Source organism: Acartia tonsa, chromosome 9, assembly GCF_053477335.1.
Source record: "Acartia tonsa isolate MP-2025a chromosome 9, ASM5347733v1, whole genome shotgun sequence".
Classification (NCBI taxonomy): domain Eukaryota; kingdom Metazoa; phylum Arthropoda; class Copepoda; order Calanoida; family Acartiidae; genus Acartia; species Acartia tonsa.
In genome coordinates this window covers 31,072,661-31,088,753 of record NC_137268.1, presented here as the reverse complement: position 1 = coordinate 31,088,753, position 16,093 = coordinate 31,072,661, and the positions used below count along the sequence as shown (strand labels likewise).

The following is a 16,093-nucleotide window of genomic DNA, read 5'->3' as shown; positions in this document are numbered from 1 at the left end:
ATTGTTTTTCGCTACTGATGGATGTTGTCATCCTTATTTTTTTAAAATTACTAATTGCTATATGGTTATTATACAGAGAGAGAAGGGGGACAATAGGCTGTTTATTACACAAGTCCTCAAAATTTTCTTATTCATTGGCCTCACTACTTTGAGGACCATAGTGAATTTTGATTGGTTGGTTATTTAACTTGAGTGTTCGAACGTTTCAACCACTAATTTTAATCTATAGTAATTTTGTGTATCATCATTGGGGATATAAAACAATTTATCGGCCATTGTCTTATCCATTTATCCTTGGTAATCAATTGTTTTGACTTAAAGCTGTTTTACCTATCCATTTATTTCTCCAACTATGTAAACTCATGAATAACAAGTAAATATAAGTTATCTATAGAGGTGATAGGCCATATATGTATAATCCACTTAGAGAGACCCACAGAATCAATGATACATCAATAGCAGATAACTGAATATTCACTAAAATATAAAAAGTACAAGGATGACAACATCCATAAAAGCGAAGCACTGAAACGGTAGGACAAACGGACATTAACACTTATATAGTATCAGAACTGAATAATCAGAATAAAAATATACAAGAGTCGAAGCAAAATTGTAAACAAATTTTATGAAATACTGCTTGATACAGGATAATGGTTATGGACATACTTATATTTTTATGACTTGATTATAGAGTTGCTTCGCCGCTTGTAACATTATACTTTGTTGTCCCAGGAATCAATTTACCAAAAATCAGATCAATTGGATGATTAGATCACATAAAAATTTGTTGTTAAAAAAGAAAAAAAATCAACATGTTTAAAATGGACGTACGGACATTTTGGTAATGATTATAGAGTTGCTACGCTTTCTAAATCGTATCTAACTACTAAAGGAATCACCATGCAAGGTTTGAAATCGATAGGACGATTCTAAAATGCTTAAATTAACGAAAAAAGCTATCCGTTACGGACGGACGGACGGACCAACCCTAATTATAGAAAAGCTTCGCTTTTAAAAACAAAATGTTATAGTAATTGTTTGAAAATATTTATTGAAATTTTCTTACAAACGAAATGACATTTTTTTATTTAATATGGATATAAATTAAACTTTCGTACTACAAGAGTTTTAACTGATTGATAGCCGCAGGATTAGAACCGGTTCTCAGCAATACTGAGAAAAAACAGCCCAGGACTTCAGCCCCTTAGGACTAACAAAACTGGTTTTTATCATTAATTTTATATTTTTATATCCATGGAAAGCTGTTTAATTCTATAATACAATGCTATAAATAAATATTCAAATTTTTAAATCATTTAATTTAATTTAATTCTATAATACAATGCCATAAATAGATATTCAATTTTTTTATCGTAGCTTCGCTATTTAAGAACAACTAGTGTCTGCGTCTCTAGCATCATGGGGATCTGTTTTCAAATATTGAAAAAATAGCCTAAACCACTCCATAATCTATATATAAATTTTAAATAGTTTTAAACCTGCCAAGGGCCAATTTGAAGCTTCCCTAAAATGGAGAACTCAGTAAAGGAATGTCATACAATATGCATTATTTCTAAATAATTTTACTTGAAAGCAGGCTTATTTTTGAAATAATTTGGTATATGTAAATTCCTAGTCCATAATACTATGCTTATCTAAACTTACGCTAATAATCACACTTAAATAGGCAAACAGGGCTCACAACTCAATGTGGAACAATGCTATTATATGAAGTAGTAAGGTTTTTTGTCCGATGCTTAAGATCTCAATAACTACTAAACCGATTAGGTTTTCTATCTTAAGTATCCTTATCATAGGTTTTGCGATGGTTTTAGTCTATTTTATTTTCAGATTTAAGTCATGTGATGGTTTTCAGCTATATATTAGCCCCTCTCTGCCCCTTAAAATACAAAGCCCAAAGATGCTAGGGGCGTAGCAGCTAGTTTATGATATAATACAAAAAATTACTTCGATCATAATTTCATTATTATTTACTATATGTAAATGCAGATTATACATTAAAATGTCATTTTTATTCAAAAGTAACTACTTTTCTTATATTTACTTGCACTTTTTTGGGGTTAAGAACTTTATGCCCTGTCATTATGAATTATGCACAAATTCTGAAATTTGAATACGACAACCATGCTTTAATAAGGCATGAATATCAAGGGGAGAGAGGTATGTTAATTGTTAGACATACCTATTAGCAGGCAGCGATTTTATTTTGAAAGGGGTTTCAACTTAAACTTGGATGTTAATTAGGGATCATTTTGATTGGAGGCGAATTATCTTGGAAGGGTGGTGATACCATCTCCAAAAATAGTTATAAATCTTCCTAGGACCCATGAAAAGTTTTACTGTCAATGAGAACTATATCAGTTCAGCGGTTAGCGAATTAATTCGCTACACACACACACACACACACACACATCAAGACAGAGAGACATTCTATTACTTTTTTATAAGGTTAAACTTATAATAAGCTTTAATTCTGTTTTATTCTTATAACATTGCTTTTTTAACAGTATACTTAAACAAAACAAAAAATAAGGTTACAAATTTGATTAAATTTCCAAATATTTAGAATCAGCTCTGTCTAACGTTAAATAACTCTCATTTACGGATTTGTATTGAGAGGGCAATAACAAGGTCAACTTTAGGGGCACATCACAAGGCGAGTTTCTAGGTCCATTACTTTTCAATATCACAATAGGTTTCTATATCTTAGATATTAGGTTATTCAAAAGTGACAAGACTTTATAATTCCCATCAAGAACTTTTATTTTGGTTGTAGAATTCATAACTTAAAAATTCAGGATGTGCTAACCACTTTCGTAGGTATTGTCTTTAAATCAAGTTTTCTTCTTATTACGCAATACTTTAGTTATAAATATCAAATAATAGAAATGATTTGCTTTTGAAAAATTAATTTACGGGCCCTGGCTAACAAAACTGGTGTTAATTTTATGATTTTCATTATTATGTCTACTACGATACGATAGATGTTTCTTTTCAGTATTGCTCTGGACTGGTTCTAATCCAGTGGAGCGGATATTAAACGGATTCGAAGCCATATTGGAAACACACTTAAGGACTTAAAAATGGAAAAAGAGGTTTCTTCATTATCATGAATTAAGGCAGATAAGAAATGGCTGTCCAATTTATTGTGGGCATGTTTTAAAATATGAAAGATTTACCATCAAATTATAGATTTGAATGTCAAAGCTTATTTTTAAGAATCCCACTGTACACATGTATGATTAGGCCTTTTTCATTTGACGTTGTAATAGGGGTCATAAAAGTATTACGACTTGCAATTGACACCAACAATAACATAGCAGGGTTGGCAAATATGCATTAGATAAGGCATCTAAACAAATATCTTTTTGCCTAAATTTTTTATTAAATAAAAAATTTAAATTTATTTAAAATAATGAACTTTTATTAAAATTGATTAAAAAATTAATACAATAAATAGTAAGTCAAAGAACATTATTCATTTTTTATGTAACTAATGATTATTCTCAAATCAAATAGTTACTTTGATTTTAATTGCTCTTGTTTAAAGCTTTTTTGTTAGTTATGGGCATAAATTGTAAATTGTAAAAAAAAATTGCAAGGTGAAAAAAAAACATAATATACATATTAAACGCCACATAAAATTGATTATTCCGTATTCAAGCTAGTATATTAATTAGATTATGATACCTCATTTTCAAGTTGTGAATCTATAATATGTAAAGCCTTATTACAATTTATTACAAGGAAATTAATCAATTTAATAAGTGAGGAAAGTGAACTATATGTTTATGGGCTATGTTTTTTTTTATTTTTCTATCATAGTCCATTCCTGATTCCATGCATTACTCAAAGATGGTAAATATTTCCAACAGTATGAAGTTCCTGTGTGTGTGTGTGTTTGTGATAAAATGGTTAATTTGATAATTTACCATCCTTATCCGCCCATCTATTTCAAGGATTGGGATAGGGGTGCATCAACAAATTTGAAAAGTGCTTAGTACAAGAATCGAGACAGGTTCAAGTACATTATTTAATTGTTTGGGATATTTTATCTTAAAGAAAACTATGGAATCAATCAGGGAGGGTGGGGGGGGGGGGGGTAAATTTGGCTGTTTATTACACTAGTCACCAACGTCTTATAACGTTTTCTTATTCGTTGAAAACTTTGGGGACTATTTAGCATTAAATTTTGGTTGGTTGGTTCATTATGGAGAGTGTCCAAACGTTTCAACCACTAAATGTGTAAATTTTTGTATCATTATTGGGGTTGTATATAAATTTATCGACCATTGTCTTATACCTTCAGTTTCTTTGGTCTAAGTATTTATATTTTTATTAGCAGATTGGCTTTTGTACTGTTTTTCAGAAATATTTTCCTGTTCAAGCCTATTCTTTCATTCTTTTTATTCTCGACAACTACTTTAATTTGATTTATTGCTGTGAAAATTTTAAATTATAACATCAGACAGAATGGTTTTAGACTTTTAGAATTCTTGGAATTATTACATTTTTAGATAACAATAACTTAATAATATTGTAATTTTAAATCTGGTAAGAGAAAGACTAAACTACATAACTTTTGTGTCACTTTTGAGGAAGACGATTCCTGTGACGTCATATATTTTGGAATAGAAAAAGGGAAGGGGGAAAGAAAATCTCTTCAAAATAGATGAGAGAAATGGGAATCGTCTTCCTCAAAAGTGACACAAAAGTTATGTAGTTTAGTCTTTCTCTCTAGTAAAGATTCTCTTAATCAAATAGGATCTTCTCTATAATTTACTTTGTCTGTATGGTTCAGTTAAAAATACTAATTCTGTAATTTTAGGGGGTAATGAGTTTAGCTTCTTAATTCATCCTATAACTCACTTTGTCCATCTATCCGTTTGTTTTTTTCATATATAAATAATTTTTTACCTAAGTTTAATCTCATAGAAAGAATATAAAAACCCCAAAAATGTTGTATAGTTTAAAACCAATTTAAATTCAAGTGTAAAAGTTAATGTGTAAAGACTTTAAGTGAATAGTAGCGTTAACCAGAGATAAAGTAATAGTTAAATTACAATATCAACAACAAATATTTCGATTTTAGTATAACGTAACAACCTTATAGGCTGTTTTCTGTACGAGCGATTTTACTTAATTTTGGTCATTAAGTCGAAGGACATATAAAGCTAAATATCTCTTATATCGTTATTAATAACCATGCTTATCCCTTCTGTAGAATTGATTGAAAAGTTTGACAATGCTAGAACTATAAATTGCAGACTATTTTTCACGCTATCCCTGCATATATGATCGACATAAATCATGGATATATTGTGTCAAAAAACGCTTAAAGGGTTTACATGAGTATTACGATTTATTTAATTTTATTTACAATGTTTTTAGTTTTTCCCTCTAATTTTTGTACGTTTGAACAATAAAAACAAGCTTTTAAATTTTTGTAAGCTGATTTACTTCTTTCCTCATCCATGATTCGGTTTTAAATAAGGTTCATTAAGTTTATTAGCACGGCAAACCCATTTGGACTATGTGCAAAATCTGTATCTATAATCTACTTGCTGGAAAAAAGAAAGGTTTCGAAAAATATATGAATCCTTACAATAGAGTCTTCTGTCTTTTGTAACGAAGAATCTCGCTAACCGCTGAACCGATATGATTCTCCTTTACCGAGTAGTTTCTCATAGGTCCTGGGAGGATTTAGTCATTAGATATCTCAGGTTAAAAAAGGGATAAAGCAATGGCCAATAAATTGATGTACATCCCGAATGAGAATACACAAAATTATCCCTTCTGTAGATTACATTTAGTGGTTTAAACGTTTGGACACTCAACTTAATGAACAAACCAATTAAAATTCAATAAAAGTCCCCAAGTTTGTAAATCTAACAAACAAGAAAACGTTTTTAGAAAACTTCTGGAACTAGTGTAATAAAAGCCAACGGAATCATAGCCAGTTTAGGCGTAAATGTGCTAATAACTTTAGATAAGAATAAGATCAATTTTATTTATCTTAAACAAAATTAATAATCATTTTAATATATTTAGTTGTTATTTAAAATAAACAGAAAGTTATACAGTTAGGGAGTTGAATCCATTTTTATAGAAGCAGAAATATAATCTATGATTATGGTTTGGACCCTCTAAAACTGTAATCTACCCTTCCACTTTCCCCTCTCTTGGTGAAGATATCTTCAACGCCGATACGATTTTTGAAATTTAAGATTCCACTTTTGCCTCTCTTGGTGAAGATATCTTCAACAAGAGAGACAAAAGTGGAATCTTATATTTCAAAAATCGTATCGGCGTTGAAGATATCTTCACCAAGAGAGGGGAAAAAGGAATCTTACATTTCAAAAATCGTATCAGCGTTGAAGATATCTTCACCAAGAGAGGGGAAAGTAGAATCTTATATTTCAAAAATCGTATCGGCGTTGAAGATATCTTCACCAAGAGAGGGGAAAGTGGAAAGGTAGATTATAGTTTTAGAGGGTCCAAACCATAATCATAGATTATATTTCTGCTTTTATAAAAATGGATTCAACTCCCTAACTGTTATAGGCAGACAAAATTCAAAACTAGAAGTTTCTAAAATAAATATTAACATAAATAAACAATCAGTAATTTTTAACACATAAATTGTTTTCTACAAAGATTAGTTTCTCTTACTTTTATTGTATTTAATCACTTATTATTTGTAATCTTTGAATCACTTTAAAGATTATCCGTCATCTTGACGTTTAAGGTTCTATTTCTGCTATACGAGTTGGTCGTTTGTAATTTTGGGATCATGGAAAGAAAACAAAGTAGCGGGTTCCGTCGTATTATCACAGTAGCTTTCCTCCTATTTCTAGCTCCTGCGGAGGCTCTAACCCTGCATGGCCAATTTCCTAACCATGCGGGGCAATCATTGACATTTACTTAACCAAACCTAACCAAAAGCTACTGTGAAAACACGGAACCCGCTACTTCTTTCTATGATCCTACTCTTGTTTTCCTAGAAAAACCTGTCACTTTACAATTGTACATGTCTGAAAAATAAACAAATCATTTAAAGATTGTCTGGAAATTATTAAAATTTTAAATCATGAAGACTTTTAAAATCATAGCCATAGATCATATGAAGAATGAAGATATATTCCTAAGAAGGTTATGAAAGAAGATAAATTGATATACATCTGCAATGATGATAAACAAATTTACCCCATCGTAGAAAAGTTTAAATAATTCTTTTTTGAAACCAACCAATTCTATCAAAATACCCAAAGTTTTTGAACAAACTAATAATAAGGTAAAGTGGTTATAAAACTTTGTTTACCAGTGTAATTTACAGTCCAATATCCCATCCCTCTTTGCTATAATTATTGGTTTTTACTTCTGAGGTGGATTCTTAAAAAAATTTTGCCCCACTAATCGCTTAGTGGGGCAAAATTGTTTTCGTGAAAAATCCTCCAAAACCACATAAAAAATCTACAAAAATTAAATAAAATCTTATGGTCATAACCCTTCTATGTTTTTAATTTATTTTTTGTAGATTTTTAATGTGATTTTGGTGGATTTATCACGAAAACAATTTTGCCCCACAAAGCGATTAGTGAGGCAAACTTTTTTTTAAGAATCCACCTCTGAACTTTTTATTAAAAGCAACAATAGGTTAGGAAACTTTTCTATATTATATCGGCTTCTTAGCATTACTTTCATTGATGTTGTCATTCTTGTTTCAAAATAGGTGATTTTGATGGACATGATTAAATTTGTAACATCTAATTATATCAAGTTTAACCATAAGGTGTGGGCGTCAAATAAACAATATGTTTATTGTTGATTCATTAACTTTAATTATTTACTATATGAAGCGAATGCATCTATCATAAATTTCAAGTATGTGCGTTGTCTGTCCTGGGATCTAAATGGATAAGACAATGGACGATAAATGGATGTACTGTACATCCCAAATGGTGATACACAAAATTACCCCTTATATAGATTACAGCTAGTGGTTAAAATGTATGGACACTCAACTTAACGAACTAACAAATCAAAATTAAAGAAATGTCCCCAAAATTGTCAAACCAACGAATCATAAAACGTTATTATAAAACTTTGGGGACTTTGGGGACTTTAATGGCCTACTAATTGATGTCATATTAACCTTGTGCCTAATGTAACACCCCTAATGAAGTTTATATTGACTACATGTGTATATGTAATGATGTTACAAGCCTAGCTTAATTGGTTGCCCTTATTTGGTTAATGTTCTATCTTGTTCACCAAAAAGATGGGAAAATTAGAATTTACAAATTTGTGCTGTCTACAAATATTTAAAGGGAGGGAGGGGACATTGGGCTATTTATTACACTAGTCCCCAAAGTCTTAAAATACTGCTTAAAATAACGTATTCTTATTCTTTGGCTTAACAACCTTGGGAACTTTTATTGAATTCTTATTGGTCGGTTCATTAAATTGAGTGCCCAACATTTTAACTACTAATTATAATCTAGAGAAGGGGTAATTTTGTGTATAATCATTGGGGATGTATACTAAACTAAATAAAACTCTAAACTTTTGAACATGTTTTAGGAAAAGTATAGAATTGTAAATTTATTTTGTGTTCATCTATTTTGGTTACAGGTAGTTCCCATTAAGGATATTATTAGGGGAAAATGGAATGTTAAAAGTACTAGAAATATTTGCAAAAGATGAATTTTTTTGCTAAAGTAGCACAGCAGTAACATACGAGAACAATATCCTTTTTTGTAAAATAGTTATTACTTAGCGATAAGGCGTAGCTGCTAATTCTTGATAAAAAGACAAGTAAATAACATTTTCAACAGATGCCTTATACAAAAATCCTTTAACAGTTCAGACAGGAATTCATTTATTCCTATATTATTCTGGTGGTTGTCTAGAATTTTGATGACATACGTGACGTAACCTTGTTAGGCTTATTCATTAGATTATTATAGAGTAGCTTCCCTCTTGAAAACTGAAAATTTTGAATCATTGAAAGAAACGGAGTAGCGGGTTTCCGTCATATTTTCACAATAACTTTTGATAGGTTCTTTTAGGTTAGGTAATTGTTAATAATTGTCACGCAGGGTTAGAGCCCCCGCAGTGGCTAGAAATAGAAGAAAAGATTCTGTGAAAATACGACGAAACCCGCCACTTCGTTTTCTTTCCATGATCCAAAATTTATAATTGCTTAAGATTTTATTCGTTCAACAAGTATCAGAGCAATGCCATGTCAATTTGATATATGAAAATATAATCCAATCTTTTTATTTCAGGTGGGGAGGGGGCAACACCCCCCGAGGGAGTCTTCCCTCCACCCCCCGCGCCACCAGGAAGGATATTAAGGAGGTAAATCATTTCTCATTACATATTTGGTGTAGTTGGATGTGTATTTGTTCTATGTTTCACTTACTCCTATTATGGGGAAATCTTGAAATCCCTATTCTCGGGGGGGGGGGGGGGGTATATTACCCAATGCTCGGAAACTAAAAAAAATCAAGACACATGAATATACAAAGTTGCCAAGAATTTAAAAATACAGAAGTACACTGTACCGCCTCCCCCCCCCCCCCCCCCTGGTTTTAGGCTTTTCCTTTTAGTAGCCACCAAGGTAGTCAAAGAAATTTGCTTTTTTATCCTTATAAAATACACATATCTTAACTCTACACACCCAAAAACACACACGCTTACTATGAGCTAGATTAAGACCTGAGACTTTGATTTAATTCTGACCTCGGGGTACCATAAATCAATTAGAATTTGAAAATCAGGACCTAGAAAACAAAATGTATTAATTACTACTCTCTCAAAGAATATGGAGAGAGATAAAAAATCCACCAATAAAACGAAAACTACCCTTCCTTATTTTTAAACTAATTCATAATTCAAGGGGAGCGGTTTCAGTGCCTTCCGTTCACCTAAAAAATGCTTAATAAAATGGTAATTACTCATTTATACTTTAAATAAATACCGTATGATGCAAATATGAAAATGACATATTTCATTTATGAAGATAATAAGAAAATAGTTAATAATTTCTTCACAGATCGAAAAAAAATTTACACACATTGGAGGAATTGGGCTTATTTTTTTAAGGCCGGTGTTTAAAAATATTTATGGGTTTAGCTTCGCTAATAATAATTTACTTTGATATTAGCTTTGAATGAAACATGGAAAGATATCATTAATTTCAAATCTTATGGTTACTGAGTGTTCTTAAGGGTTAGGACAATAGAAGATACTTTGATGTATATCCCATGTGATAAAAAATTAAATTACCCCATGAGTAGAATAAAATTATTGGTTAAAAGTTTGACATCGCTAGTTTGAATCAACCAATCAAGATTTTTGAAAGTATCCAAAGTGTTAGCGTTAACGAACAAGAAAAGTGTTTAAACTTTGGGTACCAGCTTAAAGTACAGTTTAATGTCCCCTCCTTCCCTGTGCCTATTCTATTGTACAGAAATGAAATAGATAAATAAACATTAAAAACTGACTAAAAAGGCATAGAGGAGAGGGTTGTAACCTTTAGGTTTCTACATTCTCTAATTATTGCATTCATTAATAATACAATTTAAGCCGAGACAACGAGATTACTTCACCTTGAAAAACAGCGGAGAAAATTTAGTTTAAACAGCAAAAATATATATTAAGCATTGGGAAATTTTTTGTAAAATAAAAGATAAAGATATGTTAAATAAATATCAATCCTGATAATACAGTTACAGGATTTCAGTGTGTATGTGTCTACCGAAGTATCTCGCTAACCGCTGATCCGATATGATTCTCCTTTATAATGTAGCTTTTCGTAGGTCTCTGAAAGGTTTATTTGGGGGGAGGGTACCACCACTCTCCCATGAGATATCGTATCTATAAAAATTTCCCTGACCATTTTTAAAAAACTTTTTCTTTTAAAACTAACATCATATTAAGGTGTCGAATTCAATCCCCTACACTATCAAGTGACCCTATAGGTCTCTAGGGGCGTAAAGAAAAAGTAAAAGGCAAAAGATTTTGCTGTTACGATTTTTTGCTAAATTGAGGAATAGTTAAAAAAGATTAAAGGGGATGAGGGTGGCTTTGTAATTTAGCTTCCTTTTAGTCACACACACACACACAAACACACACACACACAACCATGCATTATAAAACAAGGACAATCACACAGGGAGAGAGGGTACAATGGGCTGTTTATTACACTAGTCCCCAAAGTTTTATAATATCGTCTTCTTATTCGTTGGTTTAACAACTTTGGGGTGAAATTGATTGGTTGGTTTATTAAGTTGAGTGTTCAAACATGTCAACCACTAATCTATGCAACCGAAGGGATAATTTTGTGTTTAATCATTGGAGATATACATATACATAAAGAATGCAGGTGGGCTGACTGACATAAAATGTTTAATGAATTATTATTTCAAGTCAGCCTAGTTATTATCAATAAAAGTGTTAAGCTAGTTTAATAGCAAAAACCTAAATAATATTATTTTTATACCTTTACTTTTTTTATGCCTCTTCCTTTTCATACACAAAAAGGCGTCTAAAAAGTCGTTACTCTTTCCTTTTATAAAAAAAAATATGCTAAATCATGGAATTTTAAGTGAAATTAGAATTAAAAGAATGTTAATTTTATAATGATTAATATTTTTCATAAAAGCAATTAATGGATTTTTAAATTCATGGAAAAAGAAAGGATATATGCCTAATAGTACAGGCAATGAAAATTGAACTTTTATTATTTATACCTTTGTCTGTTTATTTATCCAAAGTGTAATAAGATATGCGATTCAGACATATCCCCAACCCCCATCCTTAAATCCCTGCGTCAATCTATAATTAATATCTTTCTGCCACCACTCCTTGAAACTTGAATCCATCATTATTCATTATTTCCGCCCTTTCTAATTCAATCATCTTTTTCCTTGTTAAAAGAGTTGACTGCTTTCAAATGCTTCTTGGCTGTCCTTTAAATGTTGTCAACATTTTATTTACTACCCTTTGACTGCTTAAACTGCTTTTAGACTGGCCTTTGACTGCATTCAAATGATTCTTTACTAACTTTTGACTACTTTCAACTGTTTTTTGACTGCCCTTTAATGGTTTTAATTGCTAATTAACTACCATTTGACTGTTTTCAACTGCTTTTTGACTGATTTTAACTTCATATTGACTGACCATTAACAGCTTACAACTTCGATCTTCTTGTTGTGCTGAGAGCTAAATGCTAAATACATTTGCAACCCAGACACAAAAATATACCTACATATAGATATTATACTTAAAGGTTATAAAAAAGCAAGGAAATTAATGTCCACAAGTAGCATAGCATTTTTAATCAAAACATTTTGGGTGGCTTCCTTTACGTTGGTATAGGATTTTTTATTTCAACCAGGTTTTGGTTGTGCACTATTCAAACTCAAAGTAAAAAATATTCTAAAGTTCATGAATGTTCAAAACTTATGGTGTTATATCACTTCCACTTCGTATTTGCAAAATAAAGGACTGCGCAAATATCACATTAGCAAAGTTTTTTGAAAGATTTTTACTACTGTAGACATTAATTTTACAGTTTAATTTCAAAGTTTTTTTTTATCGCAAACACCCATTTTGATAAATATTTGCTTCTATGTTAGATTGGGAGGGGGGGGGGGCGTAACATAAAAGAAAAAAATTCTCCTTTTAGCGTATGACTGAGGAACGATATCTTAAAGACAGATAGAAGACTACTGCTTTAAAATATAGAATGTGCCAAAAATAACTTTTTGTTGATTTAAAAATACACCAAACTGAAATACAGAACTAACTACAGGCAGTTTAGAGTCATATTCAGTTGTAAAAGGGGTTACTTTTGTTCAACAATAGTGGGAAATAAGGTTCAGTACTTTTTTTATGTAATGAAATTCTGTTAGTGACTAAAACTGTTAAAGAGATATTTTTTAAAAGCTCTGTTTTTCTTGAATTTTATGTTAATCATCATGTTTTTAATTTTTCTTTCCTTTCTCAATCAATTTCTTCATCCATTTTAGTATTCCAAAAGATAAATGTACTAAAACTTAAAAATGGTGTTGTTCATTAGGATTTTATGGTCCACTAAAGAAACATTTTCTTAGGTACCCTAAACTCAAAATGTCTAGAATGCTGGCAAAAAACTTACCAAAACAGAGCAAACTTTTTTATTCGTAGAAAACTGGACATAATACGATGCTATACATAATTTTTCAGTATGGCTGAGAACCGGTTCTAGTCCACCGGTTTCGAAGCGATACTGGAAACACACATTATGATACTTTAAACTTTCTTAGTTAAAACAAATATAGACTCGTCAATTTTCTTCAGTTTCGAACCAACACCTAAAACCCAAACTAAAATTTTTGCAGAAAAAATGGTCCGTTGCAAAAAAAGGTTGTTGGATATTTGGTATAACACTGAAATAGAAATAGACAAAAATCAAAATCAGCCAAAGATTAAAATAGATTTTCTATAGAAATATAAAAAAATAAAAATCTAACAAAATTTCCAGATTTGCAAAAGTAAACACCTGACCCACACAAATATTCTAAAATAAAACAAAAATTATAGAGTGTTAAAAGGGGGGGGGGTTAATGGCTTACCATCAGATCTATAATATAGATGTATATACAGATTACTATCTCCTCCCTTTTACGTCTGCTACTTAATTGTTTTCTGCTACTTGGCTGTGTTAATACACACCATACCATTGGTTGATTTTCAATGACTCAATTGAGAGTCGGCACAAAGACAGTTAGATGGGGAGATACCGTTATTTAACCCTTTCTCCCTCTAGTGTTATACTCTAATGGCCTACCCAACAACATTTTTCTTTATGTTATAACTATAAGAAACTAGAAGCGAAGTATCTGATTTTATATAAAGAAATTTACATAAGAATACAATTAACCGCCAGTTTGGAAATGGCAAATTCCATTTAGTAAAATATTAGCTGAGAAAAGCTTGTTAGAATTGGAATGTTTTACTGGGTGCAAAGGATAAATGTTCGTATGCTAAAAAAAGATAAGTTTTAGGCAAAAATTTTATACACAATTGTATCTAAAAGACTTTCAATTAACGTTTTAAGAATGTTATTATAGAGCAGATTTGCTATTTGAAGATCTCAAAAATGGTGATTTGTAGGCTCTTGATAAAGACCATTCAAGACCCTTAATGACTCTCCCTATATCTCAAAATGACGTCATCTTTAATTCTAAATTTAGCCGAAAAATTTGGTCGGTATCCTTTGGCAAAAACTGGAGGGTTAAATGGAATAGAATTCCGTTTATTTAAATTTAAATAAATTTTGCAAATATTATAATATGGGTGTCCAATTTCAAAGTTTTTTTTTGCAATTGAAGTAAAATATTTGTAAAATCGCAGAATTCGAATTAGTTCTATTTCCTCCATATATATTATGAAAGAATTATCCTATCTATTTAAAACTTTTATGGTGACTATTTAGCACAGTATACTTGAGTACCGTTTTTTGGAAAACTATTGCTTTTAGGAGAGTTTTTACAACATATTTCGTGCAATCGACTTTTCTACCCGTTCAAACATCACTTTTTAAATATTGTTTTTATTTCTGCTTCTAATTTTGTATGACTTCAATAATAATATTTGTCTGATTTTGACGAAATATAACGGCATAGATATCATCATGGACATTTGTTATCCTTGTTTGATAGATAAATGTTCAATACGAATGGCTTATCATAAAGTAAACATTTATAGCCTGACGCATTTTTATCATCCACAAATTTGGGCAATAATTTGTTGTACTTTCTTTACCTTTTAATAAAAAAAAAATATACTCCTTGCGGCTTTGCAAGGTTGAGGTGATGGGGAAGGGAGGCGAGATAAAGTAGCTGATAAAAACTACTTCTGGATATTATGGAGCTATCTGAACGGTCGTTTGAGAGATTTTACAGAGCACACACATTATTGGATGTAGCAACTATATATATACTCATGTGAGTACGCCTTTGTCTGTTTGGCCGTCAGCAAACACAAATTGATGCTAATTGACTCTACAAGACAATTATAATTTTAAATAATTGCTTCTTAGTGTTGTTCTCCATTTGTGTACGCATTTTATATGTATCTGTACGCATTTTAAAGGTGTACGCAAATAGCGAAGCAATACATTTTTACCATTTATCCATTCCCTACACATTTTATTGTGTTTCAAATGTATATTTCGTTATAAATATAAAATAACAGGAACAAAAATTTACATAGAAACTTACTTTTGTTAATTTTCCCTTTAATTAATTGGATTAAAGATTTTAAATTTAAAATTTTCAATATTTTTACTCGTATTCATTCGAATCCGGTGGATAGGAACCGGTTCTCATCCATACGAAAAAACTATGTCTAGCATCGTATTATATCCAGCTTTCTACGAATATAAAAATGTACAATCATAAGATTAAAACCAGTTTTTTTAGCCGGTGCCTTATGATTGTATATTCTATATCCGCGGAAAGCTGTTTATAATACGATGCGAGAAATAACTATTCCTGTTTTTATTAACGAGGTTGGGGGGGGGGGGGGCTTGAAACTACACTTTGATTAACAAACCTTTAAATGGAAGTTTTAAACTAGCCTAGCCTTTTTTATATTAATGCCAAGCGCCTGACATACCTTCATTAGAATATATTAAAAATGCATTGTAAAAATGCGTGATAGAGTAGCTTATTTGAATAAAAAGGCTAGGCAAGCTTAGGCATAGTGTAATGGTACTGCATCTATATATGTATCTTTGTAATATAGGCATTAATTCTTTCAAATATAGGAATGGTTAAGTTAGTACAGTTTTTTCCTCACGGTTTTATTTCCACTGTTTAATCTGGATTCCTAATCTCTTTAAAGGCGAATCTTATCTGTAATAAGGGTAGGTCCCTCCGTTTTTCCGTCTGTAACGGATAGCTTTTTTCGTTATTATAGGCATGTTAGAATTGTCCTGTCGATTTCAAACTTTGAAAGTTGATTCCTGTAGTACTAGTTAGGTACGATTTAGAAAGCGTAGCAACTCTATTAT

At 31.0% G+C, this 16,093-nt stretch overlaps 1 protein-coding gene across 1 annotated transcript in view; it reads left to right on the top strand.

Annotated features, from left to right (window-relative positions):
* The window catches only part of LOC145328765 (uncharacterized), a 173,387-nt gene that overhangs the window by 17,365 nt on the left and 139,929 nt on the right, over window positions 1-16,093 (top strand). The window contains exon 2 of the mRNA XM_080172596.1: window positions 9,315-9,387. Within this exon, the coding sequence (XP_080028722.1) occupies window positions 9,315-9,387 (73 nt within the window). The remainder of the gene's footprint in view (window positions 1-9,314; window positions 9,388-16,093) is intronic.